General features: G+C 61.0%; 9 protein-coding genes across 9 annotated transcripts; 4 read left to right on the top strand and 5 right to left on the bottom strand.

Moving 5' to 3' along the window:
• Window positions 1-4,510: 4,510 nt before the first annotated feature.
• Window positions 4,511-5,976, top strand: THITE_2109170 (uncharacterized protein). The gene is made up of 2 exons (XM_003649925.1): window positions 4,511-4,722; window positions 4,783-5,976. The coding sequence occupies exons 1-2, from the start codon at window positions 4,617-4,619 to the stop codon at window positions 5,409-5,411; spliced, it is 735 nt and encodes a 244-aa protein (XP_003649973.1). The 5' UTR covers window positions 4,511-4,616; the 3' UTR covers window positions 5,412-5,976.
• A 338-nt stretch (window positions 5,977-6,314) lies between these two features.
• THITE_70813 (uncharacterized protein) lies at window positions 6,315-10,007 on the bottom strand (the record flags this gene model as incomplete). The annotated part of the gene is made up of 3 exons (XM_003649924.1): window positions 6,315-7,142; window positions 7,239-9,696; window positions 9,771-10,007. 3 exons carry the CDS (start codon window positions 10,005-10,007, stop codon window positions 6,760-6,762), a joined length of 3,078 nt encoding a protein of 1,025 aa, XP_003649972.1. The 3' UTR covers window positions 6,315-6,759.
• Window positions 10,008-11,102: 1,095 nt separating this feature from the next.
• Window positions 11,103-12,188, bottom strand: THITE_2085148 (uncharacterized protein; the record flags this gene model as incomplete). Its single annotated transcript, XM_003649923.1, has 2 exons — window positions 11,103-11,784; window positions 11,851-12,188. The coding sequence occupies 2 exons, from the start codon at window positions 12,186-12,188 to the stop codon at window positions 11,103-11,105; spliced, it is 1,020 nt and encodes a 339-aa protein (XP_003649971.1).
• Window positions 12,189-12,581: 393 nt separating this feature from the next.
• THITE_2085147 (glycoside hydrolase family 47 protein) lies at window positions 12,582-14,546 on the top strand (the record flags this gene model as incomplete). The annotated part of the gene is made up of 4 exons (XM_003649922.1): window positions 12,582-12,846; window positions 12,948-13,568; window positions 13,640-14,337; window positions 14,406-14,546. 4 exons carry the CDS (start codon window positions 12,582-12,584, stop codon window positions 14,544-14,546), a joined length of 1,725 nt encoding a protein of 574 aa, XP_003649970.1.
• Window positions 14,547-14,960: 414 nt separating this feature from the next.
• On the top strand, window positions 14,961-16,651 carry THITE_2109168 (uncharacterized protein). Its single transcript, XM_003649921.1, has one exon. It carries the CDS (start codon window positions 15,552-15,554, stop codon window positions 15,939-15,941), a length of 390 nt encoding a protein of 129 aa, XP_003649969.1. The 5' UTR covers window positions 14,961-15,551; the 3' UTR covers window positions 15,942-16,651.
• On the bottom strand, window positions 16,652-18,189 carry THITE_2109166 (uncharacterized protein). The gene is made up of 4 exons (XM_003649920.1): window positions 18,031-18,189; window positions 17,581-17,818; window positions 17,307-17,472; window positions 16,652-17,175 (listed from the first exon to the last, which is right to left on the bottom strand). The coding sequence occupies exons 1-4, from the start codon at window positions 18,041-18,043 to the stop codon at window positions 17,044-17,046; spliced, it is 549 nt and encodes a 182-aa protein (XP_003649968.1). The 5' UTR covers window positions 18,044-18,189; the 3' UTR covers window positions 16,652-17,043.
• Window positions 18,190-19,677: 1,488 nt separating this feature from the next.
• THITE_2109162 (uncharacterized protein) lies at window positions 19,678-21,446 on the bottom strand. Its single transcript, XM_003649919.1, has 5 exons — window positions 21,047-21,446; window positions 20,908-20,970; window positions 20,669-20,763; window positions 20,398-20,610; window positions 19,678-20,343 (listed from the first exon to the last, which is right to left on the bottom strand). Exons 1-5 carry the CDS (start codon window positions 21,051-21,053, stop codon window positions 19,957-19,959), a joined length of 765 nt encoding a protein of 254 aa, XP_003649967.1. The 5' UTR covers window positions 21,054-21,446; the 3' UTR covers window positions 19,678-19,956.
• Window positions 21,447-21,540: 94 nt separating this feature from the next.
• THITE_2109159 (uncharacterized protein) lies at window positions 21,541-23,202 on the top strand. Its single transcript, XM_003649918.1, has 2 exons — window positions 21,541-22,658; window positions 22,692-23,202. Exons 1-2 carry the CDS (start codon window positions 21,849-21,851, stop codon window positions 23,157-23,159), a joined length of 1,278 nt encoding a protein of 425 aa, XP_003649966.1. The 5' UTR covers window positions 21,541-21,848; the 3' UTR covers window positions 23,160-23,202.
• A 91-nt stretch (window positions 23,203-23,293) lies between these two features.
• THITE_2149195 (uncharacterized protein) lies at window positions 23,294-25,039 on the bottom strand (the record flags this gene model as incomplete). Its single annotated transcript, XM_003649917.1, has 1 exon — window positions 23,294-25,039. The coding sequence occupies one exon, from the start codon at window positions 25,037-25,039 to the stop codon at window positions 23,567-23,569; it is 1,473 nt and encodes a 490-aa protein (XP_003649965.1). The 3' UTR covers window positions 23,294-23,566.
• Window positions 25,040-25,627: the final 588 nt, after the last annotated feature.

Below are 25,627 nucleotides of genomic sequence, written 5' to 3'. Positions count from 1 at the left end.
GGCTCAGTAAGCGCGAGATCCGCCCTGGTGGGACTCTGCCCTTAGCTAGCTAGTGTATGGGCTGAGCTCGCTGCTGCGCCCTCGTTAGCACTGTGTTGTCAGCACGCACACGTATTTTCTCTCAGGCGACGTGGCTGCCGGCTCTCTGGGGCTTGTTCTGGAAGGATCACTGTTAGTCCATCACCGCGTTGGTAGTCTCGGATGCTGCAGAAGCAACTTGTCATGTGAGAAAGCTGGTGTGGCACTGCAGCTCGGGAATCGCGCAGTCCGAGAGGCAGAGAAGCAGGCCGACGTTGAGCCGGCGCAGGTTGCAAGCATGGAACTTTCAAAGCGATATTCCAAGGAAGAAGCGGCGTTTGGCGGGGCGGGAACGTCGGCTATTAGCTTCCCGACAGTCAATAGTCGCGCCAATGAACCAATGCCCGTCGGACTTCTGCCGCAGGAACGCAGTTGGTTCAGAATCCTTCGGCTCGACGGCGTCCGCGGAGAAGCCTGCCGCGGTATACTCCGCAAGGCCTCGTCTTTGTTGGCATATTGCACTTCACTATTCTGCAGATGAGGTGGACGTTAAAGAGGTCCCGCCAAGACTAATTTCGGCCAATTGTCGGCAATGTTTTTACACCGTCAGTACGTCGCTAAGATCGCCACGGGGTTTGCACTATCGCCAAAGGTTAGTTCGCCGGGGGTACGGGGGGCGACGCTAGCCCCCCGCTAGTTAGGATTTAGGTTAAGGTTAGGATACGGGTTATAGTTAGGGTATATGTTATCCTCGTTTTCTTCTTTTTCGATTTGGTTGAGGTATCGTAAAGTTATTGTTGTTGCGAGTCTTTACGATTTTGCATTGTTGATGTTCGAAGTCGTAGCGGCCCCGTTTACCCTTGGCGATTTGTAATTACTTGTACGCGGCAGTCTCCGAAATTAGTCTTGGCGGGACCTCTTTAACGACGACCGCAGATGAGGGGGTCAGAAGCGGGCTGCAGCCCACGCGCTTCTAAGCGCCGGAAGCACCGCTCGCCCGCTTCCCATTGGCCCGGCTTGCGCCACCACATGACACTGGAGCGGGCGCGCGGTAACTAGCGGGCCTCCGCCCAGCCATTGGGGCGCGGTGCGGAGATTGCAATATTGATTGCGCACGCAAGCCTTCCTTTGATGGCGGGCGCTCCGTCCGGCCGCCGACGGACGCCAAGGTGGGTGCCAGGGTGTTGGCCCATCGAAACTGTTGCGCAGTACGGAGTATTCCGTCATCCGTACTCTGTTGTTTTGGCGGTAACTAGCGGAAAGCCAAGCCCCGGGCTGTTGTGCAAGGAGGGACCATGCTTGCACAATACCGGGTTGTCTTCTGCCTAGTGTACTCCGCATATACATGGACAGTTGGCAGTCTTGCTTTTCTCTTGGAGTCTTGTGTATTGGAAGATTCACAGCTGACGGACCGTAGTTAGGTACTCCACACATTCCGTACTGCGCCTGGAAGCTCCGCCGACTGGCCCCAGGGTCATTTCGACCTCGCAATCGTTTCCGATTACTGCGAGTTCGCGGCACAGCTTAACTATACTACTCGCTTACCCAGATGAGAGGGGAGGCCTGAGTCTCCGCACCGCGGCCTTCGCTTCCAAATGCAATGGGGCTGGGGTCGATGTTAGTGTATCCGTGCTCCTTAGGTGGGAGTTGTTTCTTTGTCCATCGAAGTGAACGCAGGATTTCGATCCCAGCAAAATCTGGATTCAGCCGGACGCACGTGGTGGTTGCCGTCGTCTCAAGTCGCCCAGGAGGTCTGTGCGCTGCCGGCCAGGGGCTCGCTTCAGACAGGGACGATGGCACGCAAACGTTCGCTCACGGACTTGAAACGAAACGAACCCGTTGAGTGATTTGAGGAAAATGTTTCAGTTCGGGGAAACGTGCTTGCGATGCTCGACATGGACGCCTCCCTGCAAAGCCCAGCTCCCCGGATATTGTGATGTTTCGGTTGGTATCGCGTCGCCGCATAGGGTCGAGCAGGGTTGCGGCGCAAACTCGCTGCTTGGTAGCACTGTCTGAAGAAGGCTAGTGTACACGATGTAGTGTAAGTGAGTGTCCTCTCAGGCGCAGTTGAGGGGCGCACCAGGCGATCTGGGCCACGTGCAGAGCCTCGCCGATCACGATGGCCGGGGAATTGGGGTTGCTTCTGGAAACCGGGCTCTGGATGCTGGAAGATGCCCACACATCTTTGCTTCCCATTTTAGTATTGTGGGCGATGATCACTGATGATCCGCGACCCGGAAGGCTGCCGTCCCAGCCCAGCGGTAACGGTTCAGTCGCCAACAAACCCACTGTCCACAGCAGTGGAGTCCGTGCCAAAGTCGGAACCGCCGTCCTTTCATTTTGGACGGTTTAGCCAGAAGGATCGCAGCGATGCTTAGTGAGTGCCAGAGGAAGCCCGCCCCGAGTTCGCTGCTCCGGGCGTTCGTCTCGTACGTGTACTGTAGTGTAATCCGTAATGTATGTATTACCGGCACCCCGCAGATGAGCGGGGTGAGGCGTCGCGGGGCAAGAATAATATCTGTGAGACGTCCACGAGACCGCCATCCATCCCGCGAAGTGTTTCAAGGGCCGTGATGTTGGGGCATGGTGACGTGAATTACCTATTGAAGGAGTTGCAAGAAGGAATATTCCGTAGTCGAGTTGGCGCTCCTTCCTGCAAAGCTCAGGCTCAACAACCTGCATGTAAAGCTCCTGACAGCAGCACGGGCCATCTGAGCGCCAGGCGGTCCTTCCCAATCTGGCAGCACCTCGTGGGTTCCCAGCAGTAACTCTCGGCTGTGCTCAGAAGTCCGCAGTGCACTAGTTCCCAGGCAGCAACACCTGGAATTCCTCCGTGTTTCGCGGCCATCCAACTTTCTTCCTTTGCCTCGCAACGCAATTTCGCCAGCGTCAGTTGGCGCGGCAGCTGCCGCGAAAAGAAACGAGCATCTGGTCACGCCAAGCCAGATGAAGTGAAGAAGCAAGGCCTCCCTCGGCTGGCCGGCCACTGAGAGGCAGTCGAGAGACGCGATGCCAAGCGACGAGTTAGCCGCGCAGCAGCTTTCTCCACTAAAACCGAGCGGAGCGACGTGGACCGCGCCATCACCTGGAGCGCAGGTTGTCGTGTACCCGCAATGTACAATAAGCAGTAGTGGACGGACACGCTGCGGGTCGGAGGGCCCATCTCATGCTGCTGCATATTGGTGGTTGCTTGGGCTCCGATGCCGCACCACCCACGGCGGCGCAGCTCAGGATCCCGTATCCGTACTGTGGAGGAAGCGACTCGGCGAAAGCTTGACGAGAGAGATCGAGATTGCCCCGCCCTCTCGGTTCCGCCCCAAGATCCTCCCAGGGTCTCCCATGGCAAATCCGTATTAACACGCTTTGTTAAGCAATCGTCGGCGCTGACAGCATCCGGAGCCGGAAGCACGGCAAGTGAACACGACAAAGCAAAGCGGACGCAATATCGATCCCGCCCGGGCGAGGCAACAGGGGGCGCAAGCGAGTTTCTGCGCCCACATCGCAGCGGAGGGCCTAAAGCTGCACATTCTTGCCCACGAAACTGGCGCATTCATTAAGGTAGCCAGCCTGCGAGCGCACGGCTAGTATCGATGCAGGCAGACGCAATAGATGCATGCGGACGCCATACACGAGTTAGCCCAGGTACTCAAGGAGATGCCGACCGACTCTGTGTGTGTGTGGACGGGCAGGGGTAGGGGCAGGGGTCCTGGATCTCAGGTTGCAGTCCACGAGCGGATTGAAGCCCCTGCCCTCCCAGCCATCCCACCCCATCTGCACGACCCCTGCGCGACCCCTGCGATTCCGACACAACAACCATGGAGGATCTCGTGCGTCGATAGTTTAAACGGCCTGCCGCCGCAGGAGCCAGGGTCCCCTGCTCCGCCCAACCTCTCACACCCTGGAGATCTCACCCCCAGCCTTCGCTCCGTCCGGCTGCTGGGATCGCTTCCGCCCACGGTTTTACCGTGGAAACGTTTCTTTCGCTATGTTCGGCTCCGCTTTGTTTGTTCGAAGCAAGTCCCGTGCACGGGTGTAAGCACAGATGGCCGCTCCATTGTCGACCGGGGCTGTGTTCCTCCTTCGGCGTGCACTCTCCTTTCCTCGGGATCGATGCCCTCTTTTTCGCGCTGCACGTGGATGCATGTACATGTATTCCGTACCATAGTCCCGAAACATGGAACCTTGCCCTTTCTCTTTGACGTCCCTTCCGGCCCTGCGCCTTGCTCCTGCTGGCCCACCCTGGTCGGCTCCCCGCCTCCTCGACTGCATCCGGGGCGCCGTCTACTAACTGCAAGCCACCGACGGGCTTGACCTCTTTGGAACCGGGCCCTCAACTCTGCATCGCCCACGAGTCTGCCCGGAAATGACATAAAGGGCTGGTTCGTCCTCTGGCTTCCATCCCGAACATCCACACACTCGACCCGGACTTGTATTCCATCCCATATTTATTCTTTCTTCCTGGTCTTTGCTTTGACATCTCGTCGGGTTTTGCTCTCTTGACTTCATAATACCAGCGTTCTCTTCAAGCACACGGTGTATTGGACTTTCTTTCCTCTCCCGTACAGACGCACTCCCACATCGAGCCATCCTCAGACACCATGGTCTCCGCCACATCAGTTCTCTTCGCCGCGCTGGCCGCAGTGGTGTCCGCTGCTCCGACTTGCAAGAAGGTCGTTACGCCTACTCTCCCTCAGACAGGAGGACGTAAGTGTACCTCCTGCCCCACGGCTAGCCCGACACTGTGTTTGACTGACAGAGGTCTAGCAACCCAACTTAGTCCGCCGGCGGCCAGCCTGGTGCTGAAAAAGATCGCTGTCGGCCACGGCATCCAGAACTACACCTGCTCGTCCACAGCCGCCAACGCCTCTGCAACCGGCGCCCTCGCCGTGCTGTACGACGTCACAAGCTTCTACCCGGGGACGGAGAAGACGGGCATCAGCCAGCCGGTCTGGGACCATCTGCCGTCGGATCTGCTCTGGCGCACGCCGCTGCCTCTCAACAAGCTGAGCGGGTCCCAGTTCGGCGCCGACCTGACCAACCCGTTCCCCGCCCCGGCAGACCTCCGGCTCCCGGGCCTGTCCACTCTCAAGTTCCTGGGCCACCACTTCTTCGACTCCGCCGGCGTCCCCACGTTCGACCTCAGCGCCGCCGGGCTCAAGGCCGTCGTCAAGAAGACCGAGCAGGTCGACGCCCCGAGCAATGCCGACAAGGGCCTCACCGGCTCCGGCGCCGTCCAGTGGCTCCAGCTGATCGACAACGGCGCGGGGAAGTCCGTGGGCGTGAGTGTGGTTTACCGCGTCCTGACGGCCGGCGGCAACCCCGAGGCTTGCTCGGTAGCCGGCGCGGGGTCCCAGAGCGTGCCTTACGCGGCCTACTACTGGTTCTTCGGGTGAAACGCGGTGGGCAAAGGGTAGGGGGGGATCTTGCTCTGTTGCCCGAGCGGCGCGGCGAGCGGGTGTGCGAAAGGGCACGTCGGTGCGGCACGGGGTGGGCCCCCTTACGCACCAGAATCCGGTCTGGAGTTGGCCCGACGGGATGGATGCGGGAGGCCCAGGCCGCCTCCGCCGCCGCCGCCGCCGCCTCTGCCGCATGCACACACACGGCACGAGGCCTACCACACTTCTACTCTTTTTCTTCTTCCCTTCTCTTCGCATGTCGCATATGGTTTCATGCATTTGCATCATGACAGCTTCCTGCTTGGGCACGGCTCTGCTGGGGTGTTGGGTTTGGCTGGGTTGTTTCCGCATTTCATGTCCGCCACAGGGGCGGCAGTATATTGATGGGAGAGACGCAAACGGTTTGGGGCGGGCGGCTTTCTCTGAGAAAATGTTGCTCTAAGGTATTAATTCTCCTTTTTGCATAGAGACGGGAGTGGGTTGTTGAGAATTGACTATGCTCACGCTTGACCACGTTGGCGCTCGACTTTACCTATGTATCTGCGTAACGTGCTATGCCTGGTGACTGAGTTGCCGCTGTGGTAAGTAGGGGGCTGGAGGCTGGGCCGAGTGTCACCCTGCAGCTGGGTCCCAATCACTCAACGGTCTCACGGGAACTGGGTTTCCAAGAATGATCTCATATGAAGCAAGCATCAATACAAGATCTCAGAGCAAGCGCCAACACAAGATCTCACAGCAGGCATCAATCCAAAGACGCTGATGCACGCAATCGAAGCTGACTACTGACAGTAGCGCACACCTCTATCTGCCGCTATGCTGATCTTCGCGAAACTTGAATGTCTAATACTCAATATCTATCTCACGCCGCGTTGAGCAATCTTCCCGGATGTACGTAGCCATGGTAGTAATCGCACAAAACGCCGCCATGCCCCGACACCGACCCTAAACTGCAAAACAGAACAGATGAACACGCCAGATCAGTGACAACACCCTGTTATACAAACAAATGATGACGATGGCCGCATCCCACTCCAGTAAGCAGCTCATCTCCCGCATCCGTTAATCCATTACTGACGCTGGCACTGCCGCTGGTTCTGCTGCTGGCTGGCAGTACCAGTGGGAGGAAACTGCCGCAGCTGCGGTACCATGGGAGCATCCGATCCCTACCTGTAACCTGTCACGGAATCTCTTTCTCCCCATTCCTCACGGGCCACAGGAACTCGAACTCACCAGGGCCAAGCTCATCCGGACCGACCCAACACCGCCTAACCGACACCCACCAACCTCACCGTCACCGCCACCACTCAAGTGCTCGCTTGCACGGCGACTCAACACTCAGCACAGATCAGTATCCGCCCTGACCGTACACATACCCCTGGCCCATCCCCTGGCCATACACCTGCGCCTGCGCCTGCGCCGCATTCTTCCGCGACGACCTGCCGGAGCCGATATCGATCTGCCGCAGCTCCTCCTCAAGCGACAAGCTCGCTCCACCACCCCCACTCCCACCGCCGCCATACACATCCCTCTCATACCCCTGCTGCTGCTGCTGCTGCTGAGCCGGATGAGCCTGGTGAGGATGATGAGCGTGGTGGTCATAATACCCGTCATCGATGCCCGTGCCGGCGCGCCGCGCGACACTGCTGCTGTGCAGCTGCAGCGCGCCGCTCGCAGCGGAGGAGGAACTCGGAGGACCGGGCGGCGACGGCGGCGGCAGCGCGAGGGGGACTTTGGCGGGGATGGGCGGCGGACCCTGGGCATGGTGGGAGTGCGGGTGTGTCTGAGGGCTGCTGCCGCCGTGGTGGTGGCTGCTGTACATGCCACCGCCGCCGGGGGAGGTAGAATATGGGTGGGATTGGTGCTGCGGGGCGTAGTTCTCGCTGCCCGGGCCGGCGGCGTAGTCGAAGGTCGCGGCGCGGGGCGGGTGTCGCGGCGGGGTGAAGTTGTCCTGGTGAGGGGGGATGGGGGCGAGCGGGGTGGGTTCGATGCCGTTGGCGCTGCTCCGTCGGAAGCCGTCGCGGTCGGCTCCCGGACCGGGCCCGTTGGCGCCGGACATGAGGGGCACGATGGCCGAGGTGGATTGGCGATAGGCGGCTTTCTTCTGCAGGCGATTACGGCCCGTCGAGACCGGCGGAGAGGGCGTCGCGGGTTCAACGTGGTCAGAACCGGAGAAGGATATGCCGGACGAGCTGGGGAGCATCGACTGCGGCCTGCCGGCGACACGCAGCTGCCGACGACCCGAGGACGGAGCGGGTTGCGGGCCGGACGGAGAAGGGCGAGCTGACGGCGAAGTGGATAGGGACTGCTTAGGCTCGGGCTCCGGTGCCCAGCTCTCCATCGGCAGGTGGTCGGAGGGATCCACCGCGCGCCCATCGTGAGTGATAATCTTGCCGCTCTCTTCGTGGTAGTCCGGACGGGAGGCCGCCGAGTCGTTGATTGCGGCAGACGAGGCGGTCGGGTTCAGCGCATCGTACGAGTCGGGGCTGAATGGGACGCCAGATAGCCGGCGGTCGTTATCCACGGGCGGCCTCGGGCTGACCGACTTGCGCCGAATGGTGTGTTGTTGGTGCGGATTCGGGCTCGGATCGCGCGGCGGGTTTGGGGAGTAGGCGCGCGACTTGATCACCACGTTGACGCTGGACGTCGACGGCCCGTTTGTGTACACGACGGGGCTCCTGCTGTGGGCGGGCGCCGGCCGGGTGTTGTATGCTGCCGGGGAGCCATCATGGTCGTGTCGTTGGACCATAGGTCTCCCCCTGGGAGGGGTCTCTACCGTGGCCTGCTGCGTATGCCGCCGCTGGTTCGACTGCCGTCTGTCCTGGCCGATCCGCTCCGAGATCTCTTGGGCCAAGCTCGGGTCGATGCCCGGGACGAGTGATGCAGGCACTGGAGGCGCCGGATAGCGGTGCGAAGTGTCATCGATCTCGCCGCGGTACGGGGCTCTCTGGTCTCCCTGAGAGCCGGCAGCGGGTAGGGACAGCTCAGAATCCCGGCCGTAATTGGGCGAATATTCGGGAGATTTCCTCTGCGGGACATCAGACGGAGGCATCCGGTACCCATTGGTCCCATGGTGCCTCGGGTCCGGGACGACTGGGCCGTGAGAGTACCGCGCTAGCTCATCGCTGGCCCTTCCCGACAAACTGAGCGGCGCGGGGCTCGCCGACATGTCGTAGTCTGGTTCAAACTGCGGCTGGGGCTGAGGCTGCGGCCACCGACCCGAGGTCCTTCTGAACTGGTTGCTCATCGACTCTGGCGACTCGGGCACGTCCTCGACCGTGGCCTGCATGGCTCGGTGCGGGGTGTCGTAGGCCGAATCATACGAATAATGACGCGCCGGCGGGGCCTGGTCGGCATCCGGATACAAGGAGCCTGTAGGAGCGGCTGGGGCCGAATCGTAGGGCTTGTAGGTGGGCCGCCCGGGGTAGCTTGCCGAAGCAGAATGCCGGTGCGCTTCGCTCCTCAGCACATCGTGTCGCATCGTAGGCGGCGTCGCCTGGAACGCCCCATTCATGGCCGGGTTGCTACCGGTCCGGCTGCGATGGGCTGGCGGCGGCGGCGGCCTGTCGTCATCAGGGCCAGCTGCGCCATTCGGCGATGGAAAATCGTACGACTTGCGACGGTCGTATGCCGGCTGCTGCTGGTAAGCGGGACTGGAACCCGGGTTCTGGTGCTGGGCCAAGTACTGTTCCGCTCTGTCGGGAGTCCGAAACTGGTGGGGAGGCGCATCCGTCCGGCGAGAAGGCGTCCCAAGCTCGCCGTTGGGATCCCCGCGCGGGTGATCTGGCTGATGGTAGTGCTGCTGGTAGTGGTGCTGTGCCGGTGCTGCAGGGGCAGTGTCGTACTCGCCGGGCGGGACAGGCCCGGGATTTGGCTGAGGTCGCGGGGGCGTCTCGACCTGCTCTGGCGCCGGCGAAGCAGAAGCAGGGGCTTTTCCGGTGACCGGGTCGGAGGGCAACGGACGGCGCTTAGGTGCCGACCTCGGCCCGGCGGTAGCAGCGGCGCTCCCTTCCGGCTCGGCAGACACCGGGGGCTTTGCCTTGACGGCGGGCTTCTCCGGCTTGGGACGGCTGTCGTAGTACGTGATCTCGATGCGGACCTCTCCAGCGTACTTGCCCTTGTAGGCGAGCTGGTGCCACTGATCGCTCTGGCCGCCGCCCGGCACGACGATGGCACGCAGATCGATCCACGTCTCGCCGATCAGTTCCGTCTTCTTGTCGTCGTTAAATACCGAGACCTTAAGCTGGTAGTAGTCGGGCGAGTCGTGCACGGTGAATCGGAGTTCCTGGTCCCTGCGGGGTGGCATCCATGGTTAGCGGTCGGCCGTGGTTAGCGTCCGCAGGACTCGGGGACGGGGACTTGCCACTTGGGAGTCTGGCCGCCGCGGATGTCGGTGGTGGTCTTTTTGGCCTCCTTGCCCAGACGGGCGGCGCAGTAGGGGTCCTGCTTGCCGATGGTCTTGCGGTTCGGCAGGTTCTTGGCCCGGTCGACGACCACGACCAGCGTGCCAATCTCGGGCCCGTCAATGCTCATGTCCGAGAAGATGCCGGCCGTGTGCATGCCATTGAGCGGGTGTGCTTTCGCCTTGGTGGTCATCTTGCCGTCTGTGTTGCTGCCGCACGGGGCTGTCTCATGGCCCGGCGTTTTGTGGTTTTGGGGGGAGTCGCGAGTCGCCGGAGATGGAAACCGTCGATTGTTTACTTTGGACTCGGCGCCTTTTGTTGCAAGCCAGGACGAGTACTTCGCACCCCACCCTGGGACGATGAGCCACCCAACAATTAGACAAGGGCGAGTGAAAGCACAAAGTCACAGTAAAGAATCCAGGAACAAAGCGAACGGCTCCATCAACACGAAAATGAAATCAGCAGAACCCGATGGCAGGAAAGGCGGGCAAGAATCAGCTGGAATGCTGGTCGCGGCGAGCGAAGGGCGCCCGCATTGGCATGTGGGCAGCCGTGGGGCGGGATTGGCTGCCAATGGAAGTGTGGATGGATGGGTGGATTGTGCCGCTGCACCTCAGCGATCGCGTCCAAAAGTGGCTGGGTCAATGCCGTTGCGCGTTTCCCACGTTGGCCAAGGCACAGCCGAGCGATCTGGAAGGCCAGGGGGACTCGACGCTTTGCAGGTTTTGGTTCGGGTGGCTGGCGAGGCGCTAAAACACGCAAATCAGCGAGGCTGGGCTGGGCTGGTGGGGCTGGCTGCGTGCCTGGCTTTCCGTCCGTTCCCGCACCCCACCAGCCCCTAACGGGTTTAGCGTACAGTACATATGTACAGCGCAGGCCCCACTTGCCATCAGCAGCCGGCCCCAATGGTACCCTCCCGTCCAAGGAGATCCAATGCGACTTGGAAACGGGGATTGCGTTCCAAGTCGAATCCACATCATGACCGCACCACACGGCATTGATATCATCAAGCTACCTAGCCAGGCGAATAACCTGAGAAGCTTTCAACGTTCACTAGGGAAATACACTAATTATTTACAGCAAGATCGTTTTTGCCGACCGTCATGATGCACAGGTCATGTACAAGGCAACAAGGGGAGCGATTGAGAAAAAAAGGTGAAAAATGGAAGCTTTCAAATCGCTAGCGAAGGGGTATCCAACCCGCCCAGACAGACCCAGCCGATTGATCCCCAACGCCCGACACCTCCAATCCACCCTGTGAGCCGCCCGGCCCTTCGATCCCGCCGACCTAGGCCAACTCATGCGGCGAACGGTAAGTCTGCGAGGCGGGGAGTTCCTGGTACGCGGCCACGGACGCGAGCTCGTGGGTGGCGTAAACTTCCGCCGGTTTCGCGGTCGGCGACGGCGGCGGTGGCGGTAAGCCACCGCCGGCCGGCGGGTGTGAAACTCCTCCTGCCGCTCCCGCTCCCGGTCCCGCTGCCGCCTCCGCCTTTTGCCTCCTTGACCGTATCAGATACAGCGCCGCGAGCAGGGCGGCGAGGCCGAGGACGCCTATGCTGACGCCTACGCCGAGGCCGACGGCTCCGCCGGTCGTCAGGCCTGGTGAGCTACCGCTTGGAGCGGTGCCTCCGTTGTTCGCGAGCCCGGCTGTGGCGCCGCTGGAGGTTGCCGTTGTGACGAACGGAGAGGTTGTGGTTGCGGTTGATGTGAATGTGGATGTGGACGTGGATGAAGACGTGGTGGATGTGATGGACGTGAATGATGTCTTGGAGGTCTGCAGCGCTATGTTCCATCCCACCACCGCGATGGCGCCTACCGTGGAGCTCCCAGTCAGCGTTGTCGTGGCGATGGACCAGGCATTCGACGCCCCCGGCGGGGTCGATGCAAAGGTCAGAACCGCGCCCTTGGTGACGCTAGACAGGCAGTCTCCGACCACGGAACCGGGGACGCCGTGCGCGAGGAAGTAATCCCTAGGCGGAGCGGAGCGAGGCATCAGTTTACATGGCCAGTCGTCTGGGAGAACGGCGCGCACTCACGGCGGGCAGCACATGACCTGCGTGCTCGAGGCCCGGACCCACGACGCCACGGTCGTCCACGCGCTGGGGCAGGTCAGCGGCCCCAGACTGACGGCGGTGTGTCCGGCATCGTCGCCGCCGCCCAGCCGGCCCTGCTCCCACCACGTGGTCACGGCCGGCGGCGCGCACTTGACTCTCGAGTCAATGTCCAGGCCGTAGCCTGGGTCGTAGGCGACGAGGCTCGGCCCGTCAAGGCGGAACTTGCTCTCGCATCCGAGGGACGGCGTGAAGATGGTTGTAAGCGGCACCCACGACGTCACGACGCCGTCGGTGGTCTCGGGGGGGTATACAGTCGCCATGTCGCGGAACGGGTGCGCCCGTGGACGGTCTCTTCGTCCTCGCAACCAAACGCAGCGCGCAAAAGGGAGACGGGAAGTGAAACGCGGAACATGACGGCGAGAACAGCTGAGCGAAAGCTGGGAGTATCCGCAGGTAGGTGCCCTTTTGGGGAAATGCGTTTCTTTGCGGCGCAGTGCATTGTTGTGACAAGCCAAAAGTTAGTCCAGAGTCGCACAATGGAACCGACGTGCAATCAATCCAATGCCCATGCCGGGACGGGAACCAACAAAGCTGACACTGCAACCGCCAGAACTTGGAACCTCCCCAAAAACAACTGGGGGCAAAAAATTACCAAGGCCTGCCGCCTTCCAACTAAGCCAGCCATCTTTCCTCAACAACGATCGCGGCTGAGGATGGCGCCCCGGAAAGCGAAGACGCAGCGGAAGCAGGCGCAGGCACGTCAACACACGGCGTCGCGGATCTCCTCGGTTGTGCGGTACGGCCTGGCGACCGTCGCCGCCGCTGTGGCCCTTGGATGGGGCGCGAGGCGCTGGTACATCGACAACCCCATCGGCCTCTCGCACTATGCAGCGTCGACGGTCGATTGGGAAGCCCGCCGGGAAGCAGTGAAGGAGGCGTTTGCCACGAGCTGGCAGGCTTATACGCAGTTTGCCTGGGGTGAGTTCCGCCGGTTTTCGCCTCTCTCTATCGAAATCATATGTTTTGCTCACTTGTCTCTGACTTGCGGCCCGCGCTGCTTGCCATGTTTCCCCTGCCAGGTCAGGACCGGTACCACCCTGTCACGGCCAAGGGCTCGCAGATGAGCCCGCGCGGGCTCGGCTGGATCATCGTCGACAGCCTCGACACCATGATGGTCATGAACCTGACGGGGCCGCTAGCCGAGTCGCGCAAGTGGCTGCACCGGAGCCTGTCGTACGACCAGGACCAGGACGTCAACACGTTCGAGACCACCATCCGCATGCTCGGCGGCCTGCTGGGCGCGCACTACCTGGCGGGGCGCCTCCCCGACGTGGCCTCGCGCCGCGACGGCGTCTACCTGGCCAAGGCGGTCGAACTGGCCGACCGGCTGCTCGCCGCGTACGAGTCGCGCTCCGGCATCCCGTACGCGAGCGTGCACCTCTGTCGGAGGAAGGGCCTGCCTTCGCACGCCGACGGCGGCGCGTCGTCCACGGCTGAGGCGGCCACGGTGCAGCTCGAGATGAAGTACCTGTCGCACGTCACGGGCGACGAGCGCTACTGGCGCAAGGCGGAAAAAGTGATGCAAGTGCTGGACGCCAACGCTGCGGAGGCCGGCTTGCTGCCCATCTTTGTCCACCCGGAGACCGGCCGGTTCACAACGTCGGAGATCCGCCTGGGCAGCCGGGGCGACTCGTACTACGGTGAGTCTGATCTCTCCCTCCGCAGAGACGCACTGCATCACCACCATGGCTAATGCGCAACGTAACCATAGAGTACCTCATCAAGCAATACCTGCAGACATCAGGCCAGGAGCCGGTCTACCTCGACATGTGGGAGGAGGCGCTGGCGGGGATCCAGACGCACCTGGTGACGACGACGCGCAAGGCGGGGCTCAAGATCGTGGCCGAGCTGCCGCGGGGCATCGGCGGCGCGCTGTCGCCCAAGATGGACCACCTGGTGTGCTTCCTGCCGGGGGCGATCGCGCTCGGCGCCACGGGCGGGCACACGGTGGCCGAGGCGCGCGCCCGGCCGGACGGCTTCTGGACCGCGCGGAAGGAGCAGCAGATGCAGCTCGCGCGGGAGCTCACCAAGACGTGCTGGGGCATGTACGCGGTGACGCAGACGGGGCTCGCACCCGAGATCGCCTGGTTCGACGCGGCCGAGGAGGACCTCCGGCCGCGGCCGGGCGACCGGCAGCAGCGGCGCACGCGCGACTCGCTGGCCGCGTGGAGGGACGACTTCGTGGTCAAGCCGCTCGACGCGCACAACCTGCAGCGGCCCGAGACGGTCGAGAGCCTGTTCGTCATGTGGCGCGTCACCGAGGACCCGCTGTACCGTGAGTGGGGGTGGAAGATCTTCCGGGCGTTCCAGCGCTGGACCAACGCCGGGCTGGACAAGGGCTACACGTCGGTCAACGACGTGAACAAGATCCCGCCGCCGTTCCGGGACAACATGGAGAGCTTCTGGCTGGTGAGGACTGCCGCCGCCTTGGCGCGGATGAAGAGCTGCTTGATCTGTTGACTAACCGCGTGCGCTAGGCCGAAACGCTCAAGTACCTGTACCTGCTCTTCTCGCCGACCGACTTCCTACCTCTGCACGAGGTTGTGTTCAACACCGAGGCGCACATCTTTCCGCGCTTCAAGAGCAAATGGAAGACGGGGTGGACGCGGAGCCGGTAAAGAGGAGGTTTCGCGCATGATGATTGTGTTACCGCTGTACTGTACCAATCAACGACGTCCTTCGCGTGGCCGGTCGTCTCTCCTGTTTGCATTCCAGGCGAATATTCCAGCGGCCGCCCGCGACTTGTATTTGAAGCTGAACCAGTGATGATCCGCTTTGGCGAACCACCATGTTGCGCTCCAGCTCCAAGTATTTCCGCCACTGATGTTTGCAGCCAGTCTCAGCCATCATGTCATCATGCACGCACCCGAACCGATCCGAAGTGCGTGTTGCATCCGCCGAGCCTCGGGCCGGATAGCTGGCCCTACAGATGGTTTAGAATAGCGTGGAGGCCTTCAAGGCCTTCAATCAGTGAGGCAGGTGGAAAGGTGGGTGAAGAGATGCAGTGAAAGCCCTTGACTCGTTGACTGCCGCAAAGGGAAAAGCGGATTAAGTCGGGGGTATTTGTCTTCCGTCCACAGTAGTGAAGTTGGGTGCTGATGTAATACACTCCGTACTGGGTATGAGCCCGGCTCTGCTTATTTGGCTTATCGATAACTCAGGTTAACATCAACTTGGCCGCTGCGATCCATCGCTGCACCAACCACATGGCTGAACCAGCGACACCCGGTTCCTACACTAGGTACCTATCTCACATCCCATCCACAACCTGCCTGCTGTGTACTGGATAGACAGCCGTCTTAGCAAGTTGCATCCAGAGCCTTGAGGTAGACTCGTCCTTTCCAGCTTGTTTACCACACCCCGGTCGTGCTCGATCAGTTCGGTTCAAGGGCGTGTTTGTTTTACCCCCCACAGATCGCACCCGCTCTCACACCATCCACCACTTCAAACAATTGCCTGTACCGAGCCCCGAATATCCCACACCACCGAACCACGCACCAGAGGGTTTCCCCCCTCTCTAATTGCCTCACACCATTTATCTACCTACTTGCCCGAGTTTCTTCCTCTTCGTTTCCACCCCAGACTTTTTTTTTTTTCTTTTTTTTTTTTTTGTTTTAAAAAAAATGCCCCAACAGACCCCCCCATCCACCCCGCCACCACAACCACCAACGCTCAACATCATCCTCTCCTTCCTCCTGGTCGGTCTCGCCTGGGGCTTCACCACCCCCTTCATCCGCCGCGCCGCGCGCGACCACCAGAGGCGCCACCACCGCAGCCCTTCGTCGTCACACGCAGAGCACAGACTCGACTCGGCCCGGCAGAGCAAGAGCAGGCTTGCGCGCGCCGTGCGCCGCGCCGCGGCCGCCGTGCTCGACCTGCTTATCAATCCGCGCTATGCCGTGCCGCTGGTGCTGAACTTGACGGGGAGCGTGTGGTTTTTTCTGTTGCTGGGGACGGCTGGTACGTTTTTCCTTTTTTTTTTTCTTCTGCCGTCTTTGGTTGCTCTTGTTTAGATGAGGCTGATGGATGGTGAGTTGGTTGGGTGTTGTTGCTGACGATCCGCTGCCAGAACTGAGCCTGACGGTGCCCGTGGTAAACACGCTGGCGTTTCTGTTTACCGTGCTGGGCGAGTGGTGGGTTGAGGGCAAGGTGATCAGCCGAGGTGGGTGCCCGTGCCGTCCTCTTCTGGCCTGGTTTCCGTCTGTGTATGAGGGGCGATGCTGACTGCGGCCAAGACACGATGCTTGGGATGGCCCTCTCGGTGGTGGGCATCGCGCTGTGTGTCCATAGCAAAAACACCGCGTCAACGCCGTAGGCTCGCGACGGGCTGCAGGATGCCCGTCGCGGATTCTTGGAGCCTTATGTAGACGGTTGCTAAAGCAAGCCATCTGTCATTTGCCGCCTGCTCTTCGCGGCCTCATCCCCCCTTGCCGTGGTGTCAGACGTTGACTGAGAGGCCACATCATCACCAGCCACGAACCGTTCGGTGAGGTAACTTCTCGAATTCGCAGCGCCTGCCGCTCTGCCTCCCCTGCACCAGGCAGGCTCGGTTATTCTGTGTTCCCACAGACTGGCTTCCGCTGAGCCCCGTCTGCCAGGCATCAGTATGTACAAATGGGGACGTGCCCGCCGCCCCGGTCCCATAATCATGTATAAGAAGAAAGAAAGGCCCCCCAGTACAAACCAACCAGTTCCACCTTTTTTTTTCTTTCCTGTGTTTCCGTGGTATCCCTGTAAAACCAAGAAATAAAACCGGTTCTAGCCCAAATCATCCCTTTTGCCAATGCCGTGTCCCGTGCACTCCTAACGAATGATACCCTGAGGAAAGAGGGAAAGCCCGGAAGAGGAAGGCCGAAGATTGATGGTGATGATCCCCGCATCGTCGACAGAAAGGAAGGTGCTTCGAGAAAGGGGTATACGAAGGATGGATGAGTGTCACTATTAGAGGCGATCGTGGCTGGGGCCGCCGTCACCGCGCGAGAAGAGGTGCTGGAAGAATAGTGCGTCGTGCGTGTTGCCCCTGGATCCGCGCCGACGGATGTTCTCGTAACGGTCGTGATGGTTCGTCGGGGCGCGTCTTCGCACTGGTGGTATCGTTGGCATCATCGTGTGCTTTTAGCGTCTCCTGGACCGCAGCCAGCGCTGCACCGCACGCAGGCTCGGGTCCTCGGCCGTCCAGCGGCCCATGCTCATGTCGGAGGCTTGCAGGTCCGCGTAGACGAACTCGTCGGTGATGGCGGCGAGTTCCTGCTCAAGGCGGGTGTCATCAGCCGGAGTGGATCTTCTCTGACGACAGCACATGCTGACTGCCGTTGACTGCCGGAAAAGACGGGGGATGGCAGGTTAGCAAAGGGGAAGAGGGAGAATGAGGAACTTACATCCCGCAGCTGCTGGTCGACCGCCCGCAGCTGTGCCTGGTTCCCCGGGTGCGGCCTGCCGCCCGCGAGGATCTGGTCCCGCCATTCGATCCAGCGCTGCGCCGCCGCCTGGCGGAGGTAGATCTTTTGTCCCTCGTGCCTGCGCGCGTACGCGTCGAGATGGACTCTGAGAAAGAGGGAAGGGACCCGCGGGTTAGCTGGAACCAGGGATGGATGGAACAGGAGGAAGAAGACAACAACAACAACAGAGGAAGAGGTGGTGGTGGGAACGCACTGCTTCAGCTCCGCCTTGGCCTGCTCGTCCGGCCCGCCCGCGGCGCTCGGCACCGTCACGTCGGCCGCGCAGTTGAGGATGTGCTGCCCGTCGAGCGCGCACTGCCGGAGTGCCGCCCAACCCTCGGTGTAGTAGTCGTCCATGTTGGGCGGGTTGCAGGGCGCCGCCGCGATGTGGTATTGGAGCGTGCGGAAGTCGGCCAGCAGCTCGGCCACGCGCGCCGTGCGGTATTCGTTGACTGTGTGGCAGGGGTCAGGGTTAGTCCGGACTGAGCCCTACACAAAGAGAAAGGAGGGGGTGAGAGAGGGGTGGTGGCGTTAAGAGGCATCGCCTTGTAGGGCCAGCCTGTCCCGGAATTGGCGAAGCCAGGGGCTCATGGGGGGTAGGGTGGGCGTGTGTGCAGTGGGAGCTGGGAAGCCGTAGGCATGGCGGAATTGGAATATCACCTACGCCCGTCAGACATTGTGTTTTTGCTTCGTCGAGCTCGTAAATAGAATTAGATGGACTTGAGCTGTGGTGAGGAACTTGGTCTCGCGGAGAGTGATGGCTGATAGTAGGTAGGGAGTGACGCCTGCCAGAGGTGAGAAACGAAGGAGGGAGATATGAGTTTGCAGTCTATGCAGATACAAGAAGCGCAGCGCGGAAAGTACAAGAGATTGGTGTCCACGGTCGGCCTTGGGGAGTGGTGATGTGCTTGGATGTTCGTGATGGCGAACTTGAAGACGCCTCCTAACGGCATTTGTAGAATCTGCCATCACCGGCGCCAGAACCGTTGAAAGGGGGAAAAGGAGTTGAGAGGACTCCAAAGAACCGAGTTCTCCGCTGTACGTATCCCGAATGGCATCGTGTGGTGGGGGAGGACGAGGACGATGGGGTGTCCTGTTCGGCCTCAACGGCAGTGACTCCGCTTACACTTGTCCACTCATTACAACATGCTATCCAGGCTTGAAGCCACTCCCGTCCCCGCGGGCAAATGCCATGTTGCATCATGGGCGTTCAAGTCTTGGTTCCTACGTCGGTTGCTAGCTGCCGGACGCCACCAGGCCCACGAGACAGCCTTACCAGGCCCCTACAAAGCTGGACGCACATGCAGTGAACCCACAAGAGTCGCCTCTCAGCCAAGCAGCGGTTGCAAGCATGCACAGAGCGCGACGGGAATCCATAGCCGGAACCCACGGCTGCAACGGCATGTTTAGAGATGGGACCCTAGTCAGGCTGGGAAGGCCTGCAGCCGCATGCATGCAGAATGCAGAAGAGAGCCGGCCTGGCGGGTTTGCCTACTCCCAGTGGCTGCTGCTGTTTCCGAGTGAGCGATCGTTAACTAGCGTGGTGTAGTGTGCACTACACAAACTTTGATGGAGGTTCGAAGCCAAGTGGGTGGGGAATCCGCGTGCGTCCAAGAGCCGCTCGGCGTGGCTTGGGGGTTGTTCCAGCGCACCGAGTGGATGCGTTTCGGCGGCGGGCGTGCCAAAACGGAAAAGTTGGCGAGTTTCAGCGGCGCCATTGACCAGACCACGGCCCAATCCAGCAGGTCCCCGGTCTTTGGCGCGGTTCTTCTCGGGGAGGCAGCTCGTTGCTTCAGGTCGGTCGGGATCCAATGGCGTTGCGAGCCTTGCAGCTCGACGGCTCTCAGCCTTTGTTCGGTTGAGCTGAAGAGCGACCATAAGCTCAGTGAGCGTTCGATCCTTTTCCTGAAGCGGACAACAACCTCCACAGAACAGACCGCGGATCCAGTCAGTGGTGCGGTTGCCATGTCGCGGTGAGCGCGTGGGCTCGAAAAACGTCGCCAAGACTGCTCCGGCAAGCCCGTAAGTCAGCTTCGCAGGGTTGTAACCTCGACACGACGGGCATCCACATCTGTGATCACCACGTGTGTTTCGTCCGAAGTCTCCAAAGCTCTCACCCAAATGTGCCTAACCCGACCATTCAGTGCTGGGTAGTGGCTGAGGCAGTTTGGGGCTTGCCTTCTCTGTCCTTGTACCGGTCTCGGACTTCGGGTGATTGGGTAGGCTGAGATGCATATTTCAGACATCGTTTCTCAACGTCGTCGTATCTGTCTTGATGCAGCAGGGTGTTTGATGACCTTTCACCCGGCTGTTCCACAGCATTCAGCAGTGCCCGAGGGCTTCAAGTGGCAAGCAGTTCTATTTCGGGGCGCCCACTCCCGCATGCCGCATGCGGAGGGCATGGCTGCAGGAGGAGGTAAGAACGTGGTATTCAGGGGAATATCGACCTCACCATATGCTGCATTCACTGCCTATCCCGCGAAAACCCCATGATTGGCTTCGACAGTGGGAGGAAACGGGCCTTCCCTTCAGCAGGCTAGCCACACAACCCTCCTCAGCCGCCGCTTCGACCGTATTCCGCCTTGCGGCCTCAGTCCTTTTCTGCGATCGCCTGTAACCTCTCCTCGATCTCATCCTCGGTCAGCGTCCTGAATCCCGGATAAGTCCCTTCCTTGCCGTCGGGACGTGGGCCCCCCACAATGCCAATTTCGATTTCGTTCTTCTTGAAGTCCATGCTGAGGACGGAGCTGAGGGTGGTGATGGCCAGCTCCACAACTTCCTTCCAGTCGCCCGGCGCGCAGTCCTTGTTCTTGAGCTTCTTTTCCAGCTGGTTGAGCGCCTCTTGCTGCTTCGGCCCCGCCGCGGTTCCCTTGTACCCGATGTAGTAACCGGCGGGATCGCATTTGAACAGCTGGGGTCCAAATTCCGAGTCGAGGGATATCAGCGTCGTGGCAACACCGTACGGCCGCATGTAGGCCTGGGACTAGTCAGCGCCGCCGCCCCACTGTTGCAAGGCCGTCTTCCCACATACCCGCTGAGTGTAGACTTGGCTGATGTTGGCAAGCCGCTTGGCCAGCGCGTCGCATGGCATCTCATAGCCAAACTTGTACTTGAACTCGGCCGCTTCGGACTGAGCGCGCTGCGAGAAGGCCCGCGCATCGGCGATGGAGCCCGTCATGACGCAGCCGACGGACGGCGAGATCTGGAAGATGTGCGAAACGGACGACGGGTCGATGAGTTTATCCTGATGGTGCCGTCAGCATGGCGAGTGTCTCTCCAGCGGGCTACCGGGCGACACATACAGGGACCTTTTTCTGCGATAGAACCACGGCGCAGTCCTTGCCCCGGACACCAATCGACATGATGTTGGCCGCTGTGATCGCCTTGAAGGCATATTCTGCAAAAAGCCTCGACATCAGCATCACCGACACGATTTCCAGGTCGACAGGGCCCGCTCTGAGTTCCAGCCGTAGGCGTGCAGTCGAACTCGCAGCACCGCCCCGTCCCAAGCAGCTACCCCACCACTTTCACTAGTACGTACCAACTTGGAACAGCCTTCCCTGCTCCGAAAAGATGGTGATGTGTCTGTCATAGCCAGCGTTGCCTGTCCCTTGTTGTGAGCGAGCGATGGCCGGGAGGAGCTTGGGAGATTTCGCAGCAGCTGGCAGGAGCAGACTTACCCGCCATCTTGACAGGCGGGAAGTAGATGGAGATGTGTTGGTATCACGGTAGGCCGAAGTTCGTCAACGCCGCTCGAGTTCACACAATTCTTGCTGTCGTGGTTAGGTTGGAGAAGGAATGGTGTTGAACAAGCTGCGGAGCTTCGTCGTTGTCGGACGTTGTTGGACGGGGAGCTCCCAAGTTCCCCAGCGATTGACGCGTTGCTACGGTTTGCCTAGCGCACGGCAGGCTGACCAGGCTGACGGAGGCTGGAGCTGCCTGCAGCAGCGCAGCAACAAGGGCGGCCCGGTTGGCAGCTGGCGGGGGGATCGGAGCTAGCACTGACCTGTGTTCACGCCTGAGGCACCAAGTCCCCTGCCTCCACAAACTGAGGGAGTGGTACCTTACGGAATATCCCGCACAAGACACACTCAACGTCACCACACCACCCCACTTCTCAATCTGAATAAGGTTGTCTTATCATTATGATCGCACCCCTGTTTTGGGTACCGATAAGGTCCATCTGGGCAGAAATTTGCTGTGATGGCTTGGGCAGCCCCTCAAAGCAGCAATTGCAACACCCAATAGAAACTCAGATGAATGCTGCTCAGGGCTCCAAATTCCGCAGTCTCGTTGACGACTCGGGTCTAGAAGCGACACAGTAACAGCTTGGCCCTGTCCAAGTTTTTCTCTTCCCCCACTATTGCTGTGGCATAGTTACCGCAGCCCGCAGCCGCATTCCCGCTCGCCCGCCCATTCCCGAACGCCCAATTCCAGGTCCCGTTCCCAACCGTCCAGTCTTGGTTGCTTTGGGTGGCCGCCATGTCCACACCGCGTGTCCCCGCCTGGAAGCGATTGGGCCTCAAGCTCAAGGGACCTGCATCTGGCGAAGCTATCCCTAGCTTGGCCGGCCCTAACGGTGGCACAAAGACCTCGGCGCCGATCCCCAATGCCCACCAAGCCCGTGTAAACGGAAGTCCGGCGAGCGCCCTCAAAAGGAAGCAACCTGGCTCTGCTTCCACACCGAGCGCTGCCTCTGCGCACACGCCGAACAAAAAGCCGAGGAAGGAAGAGCACACAGCTGCGGATCGCGGGACCCCGTCATCGGCGAAGAAATCAGTGTCGTTTGCCCACGGCACGAAAGATAACGCCAAGGACAAGACTCCTCAACCGCCGAAAAAGAAGGCTAAAAAGAAAAAGTCCAAGAAGAAGACCAAGAAGGCGACCGACGGCCCCAAAGCCGACTTCAGCCTTGAGCCGTCACTCGACTACCTCCGCCGGTGGCACACGGCGAGAGACTCGTGGAAGTTCAACAAGAACCACCAGACTCTCCTGATCAAGTACCTCTTCGACGGAGACCGGATCCCCTCGGCCGACGTTCCAATCTTCTACGAATATATCCGGAATCTGAAGGGCTTCGTGCGGACACGTCTACGAGACACGGCGGCAGAGATCAGAAAGAAAGACATGGAGGACGGGGCAGCCGCGTTCCCGGCCTCGGTCCAGGACAAGGAGACAAGGCAAAAGGAATACGAAGACGCAATATCCCGTTTCTTACAAGACGTCCAACAGCGCCAAAAACGGCACAACGGCACCAGCACCAACGCAAATGGCAAGCGCGCCATCGACGAGGTCGAATACGTCCTCCGGGTCGCCACGCCGGAGGTCAAGCAGCGCCTGCTCAAGCGCATACGCGCCGAGCTGGTCCTCGACGAGCTATCAGACAGCGGCGAGAGCAGCACATCGACAGCGACAACAACAACGACGGAAAGCACATCATCGTCTTCGGCCGAGGGCACGACCCCTGCCGCCGCCGCCGCCGAAGGGAAGCGGCGAAGCGACGGTTCGCAGCAGCCGGCCAAGCGACGCCGATTACGGAAAGTGCGCACAGACATTGCCGACGACGACAGCAGTTCGTCCGAGTCGGAGTCGTCGGAGAGCGAGTCCGAGGAGAGTAGCTCGAGCGAGGAGTCGGAGGACGAGGAGATGGAGGACATGGCACCGGACGGAAATGAAGACTCGAGTTCCAGCAGCAGCAGCAGCAGCTCTTCGTCGTCCGAGGCTGAGTCCGATTCGGAGGACGAGTCGGAAGGCGAGAGCGAGTCCGGGAGTAGTAGTAGCGAGGAGGATTGACGATGACAGTGAGCGGAGGGGAGGCCGGGAGAGTGGTGTATCCGTAGAATACCCAAAGGTTTGGACCTGTGCACGACATCTCTGGTTACATAGCAGGAGAGGTCTGTATAGCAAACGCCATCTCTATGTCCAAAAAACAAGTCCGCCCGATGCTGCGAGATGCGGCTACTTTCAGGCATCCCATTGTCCAAAAAGCCGCCCAGTCTTTAAAGTTGTAAAAGACGACGACCACCTCCCCAATGAAGCGCACTGCCGACATTCGGCAGATGAAATCCCCTTGAACGCCCTGGAAACGCCAGTCATGTACTATGCCAAAATGCAACAACGAATCGCCTCCCAGTCCAATCCCGTCCGCTCTACTTGCATGATTAATATTAATCCCAACCCGCTCCTGAAGAAAATCCCCGTCACGTCGACCCCGACGCCTCTTCAAGCAGTCTCCCGACCTCCACCAGCCCGACGCACTCGCCGCGCTCCATGACCGCGACGACGGCGTCGTCGCCGTACGCCCCGCCGTCCCCCGTCGCCGCCCGCAGGCCGCGGATCCACTCGGCCGCGCGCTGCACGCTCGTGTCGGCCGCCACGGGCACGAAATCGCTCCGCGGCACGGCCAGCCAGCGCAGCTCCTCCAGCGGGCGGGCCATGTCCGCCGCCGCGAGGCGTCTGATCCGGCGGGGCGAGACCACCGCGCCGTTGCCGCCGCTGGCATGGTCTCGGTGTTGGTCGGGGCTGGAGGGGTGCAGGCGGGGCCGGGCGTCGAGGCGCACCCACCCGGACGGGCTGGCGTAGCCGGCGCGCAGGATATCCAGCCCCGTGGGCGAGGCTGCCGCTGATGATGCTGCCGATGCTGATGCTGGAGCTGGAGATGGAGCTGGAGCTGGAGATGGAGCTGGAGCGGACCCCCCGTCCGTTTCCTTGCCCTTTCCCTTCTGCTTCCCCTCTTCTTCCCCGGCGCGGGGCTGCGGCGGCAGGAGACCGCCGAGCTGGTCCAGCGGGACCATGAGCGCGCGCACGTCCTCGCGTGGACGGCCGCGGCGGCCGCCGCGCAGGGAGGCGCCGATCGCGCCGCCGGGGTGGTTGCGCGCGAAGACGGACGCCACGCAGGCGTGCAGCTCGCGCGCGGCGACGAGGGCCAGCGCGTCGCCGACGGCCAGCGCGACCGTGGTGGACGTGGTCGGCGCCGCCACGCCGAAGGAGGCCGTTTCCGGCTCGTGGACCGGGGCGGGGAGCAGGATCGTGTCTGGCCGTTGGCGCACCAGTTCGCACGTCTCCGGGCGGGTGTGGGCGGTGAGGAGGATGAGCGGGAGGGATCTGTCCAGGTGAGGGAGGAGGGTGAGCAGCTCGGGAGTCTTGCCGGAGAAGGTGATCAGTAGGAGAGTGTCGCGCCGCGAGATCTGGCCGAGGTCGCCGTGCAGGGCCTCAGTTGGGTGCAGGAAGACGGCCACGATGGCGAGGCTGTTGAAGGTCGCGACAAGTTTCTTGGCAATGTGCCCTGACTTGCCGACGCCGATGACGACTAGCTTGCCGCCGTCGCTGCCCTGCCGGCGGACGATGGCGTCGACGGCGCGGCTAAAGCCATCTCGGGCGAGGCGGTCGGAGGAATAGAGCTGGGTGAGATCCTGGAGCGCGGCGGTCTCGGTCGCAAGGACGTGGACGGCGCGCGAGAGGCGCTCTTCGAAGGCAAGCTTCTTGTCGCACACGGCGATGTTGGGCTGCGTCAAGCTGAGGGCCTCGATGGGTGCGAGCGCGCAATCGTCTTCGGGAGGAGTCCTTGGCGAGGGAGGGGACGGCGGCGGAACGCTCGGGAAGGACGGCACCCGGCGCAGCACATACACCTCGCTGTTCTGTACGGGCCGCTGTTGCGAGCATTGCTGCACCATCTTGACGACGAGCTCTCGCTTTCCCCGTCCCAGCGGGCACGAAAACGACGACAGTCTTTTGACTGTCTTCAGTTGGCCTCGAATGGTAATCTTCGGGTACAGGTGGGCCGCAACTGCCGAGTCGTCTTCGGCTCGGTTTTCAACGGTGACCGTTCGAGTTCTGAGTGCAAGACTCGTGTGTTGCTGGCAAGGATAACCCGGCTTCTGGGAATGTCCTGAACAACCCGTTCGTCTTGCCACACCTAACCAAAACGCAGGGGCCGTACGCAGTACTTTGGTGCCGTTCAGGATGCAGTCCTGAATCCCGCTCCGGTCGGTCTAATCACCCATGACCCTTGGACGCAGAAGGCAGACTTCTTCACAGGGGCCGATGCAACACCAGAGATACGCTATGTTAAAGGAAAGGAGAGAGAGCGGGGGCCACCGAGCCGGACATGGGGAGTAATGCCGCACCCCACCTTAGTTCACCATCCGAGTCTGTCGCAAGAAGACGGGTTCTTGATCCTTGCTGGACTCTACATAAGGTGCGGTTGCGCTTTTCAAAGTTCCTCGAGCCCTATCTGTCTGATCCGAGAGTCCGGCGGAGTT

This window comes from Thermothielavioides terrestris, chromosome 1 (genome assembly GCF_000226115.1).
Source record: "Thermothielavioides terrestris NRRL 8126 chromosome 1, complete sequence".
Classification (NCBI taxonomy): Eukaryota; Fungi; Ascomycota; class Sordariomycetes; order Sordariales; family Chaetomiaceae; genus Thermothielavioides; species Thermothielavioides terrestris.
The sequence above is the reverse complement of the archived record's forward strand: the minus strand, read 5'-3'. Positions and strand labels throughout refer to the sequence as shown.

Excerpts from the sequence above, each read along its gene's own strand:
- THITE_2109170 (XM_003649925.1), top strand. The coding sequence starts at position 4,617 with ATGGTCTCCGCCACATCAGTTCTCTTCGCCGCGCTGGCCGCAGTGGTG. Across the intron at positions 4,723-4,782 it reads TCTCCCTCAGACAGGAGGAC|CAACCCAACTTAGTCCGCCG; the intron begins GTAAGTGTACCT and ends ACAGAGGTCTAG.
- THITE_2109168 (XM_003649921.1), top strand. The coding sequence starts at position 15,552 with ATGCCCCAACAGACCCCCCCATCCACCCCGCCACCACAACCACCAACG.
- THITE_2109166 (XM_003649920.1), bottom strand. Across the intron at positions 17,473-17,580 it reads GCCAAGGCGGAGCTGAAGCA|AGTCCATCTCGACGCGTACG; the intron begins GTGCGTTCCCAC and ends CCTCTTTCTCAG. Across the intron at positions 17,176-17,306 it reads TCGACCAGCAGCTGCGGGAT|GAACTCGCCGCCATCACCGA; the intron begins GTAAGTTCCTCA and ends CGCCTTGAGCAG.
- THITE_2109162 (XM_003649919.1), bottom strand. Across the intron at positions 20,764-20,907 it reads GGGAAGGCTGTTCCAAGTTG|AATATGCCTTCAAGGCGATC; the intron begins GTACGTACTAGT and ends GGCTTTTTGCAG. Across the intron at positions 20,611-20,668 it reads TATCGCAGAAAAAGGTCCCT|GATAAACTCATCGACCCGTC; the intron begins GTATGTGTCGCC and ends CGGCACCATCAG.
- THITE_2109159 (XM_003649918.1), top strand. The coding sequence starts at position 21,849 with ATGTCCACACCGCGTGTCCCCGCCTGGAAGCGATTGGGCCTCAAGCTC. Across the intron at positions 22,659-22,691 it reads GCAAGCGCGCCATCGACGAG|GTCAAGCAGCGCCTGCTCAA; the intron begins GTCGAATACGTC and ends GCCACGCCGGAG.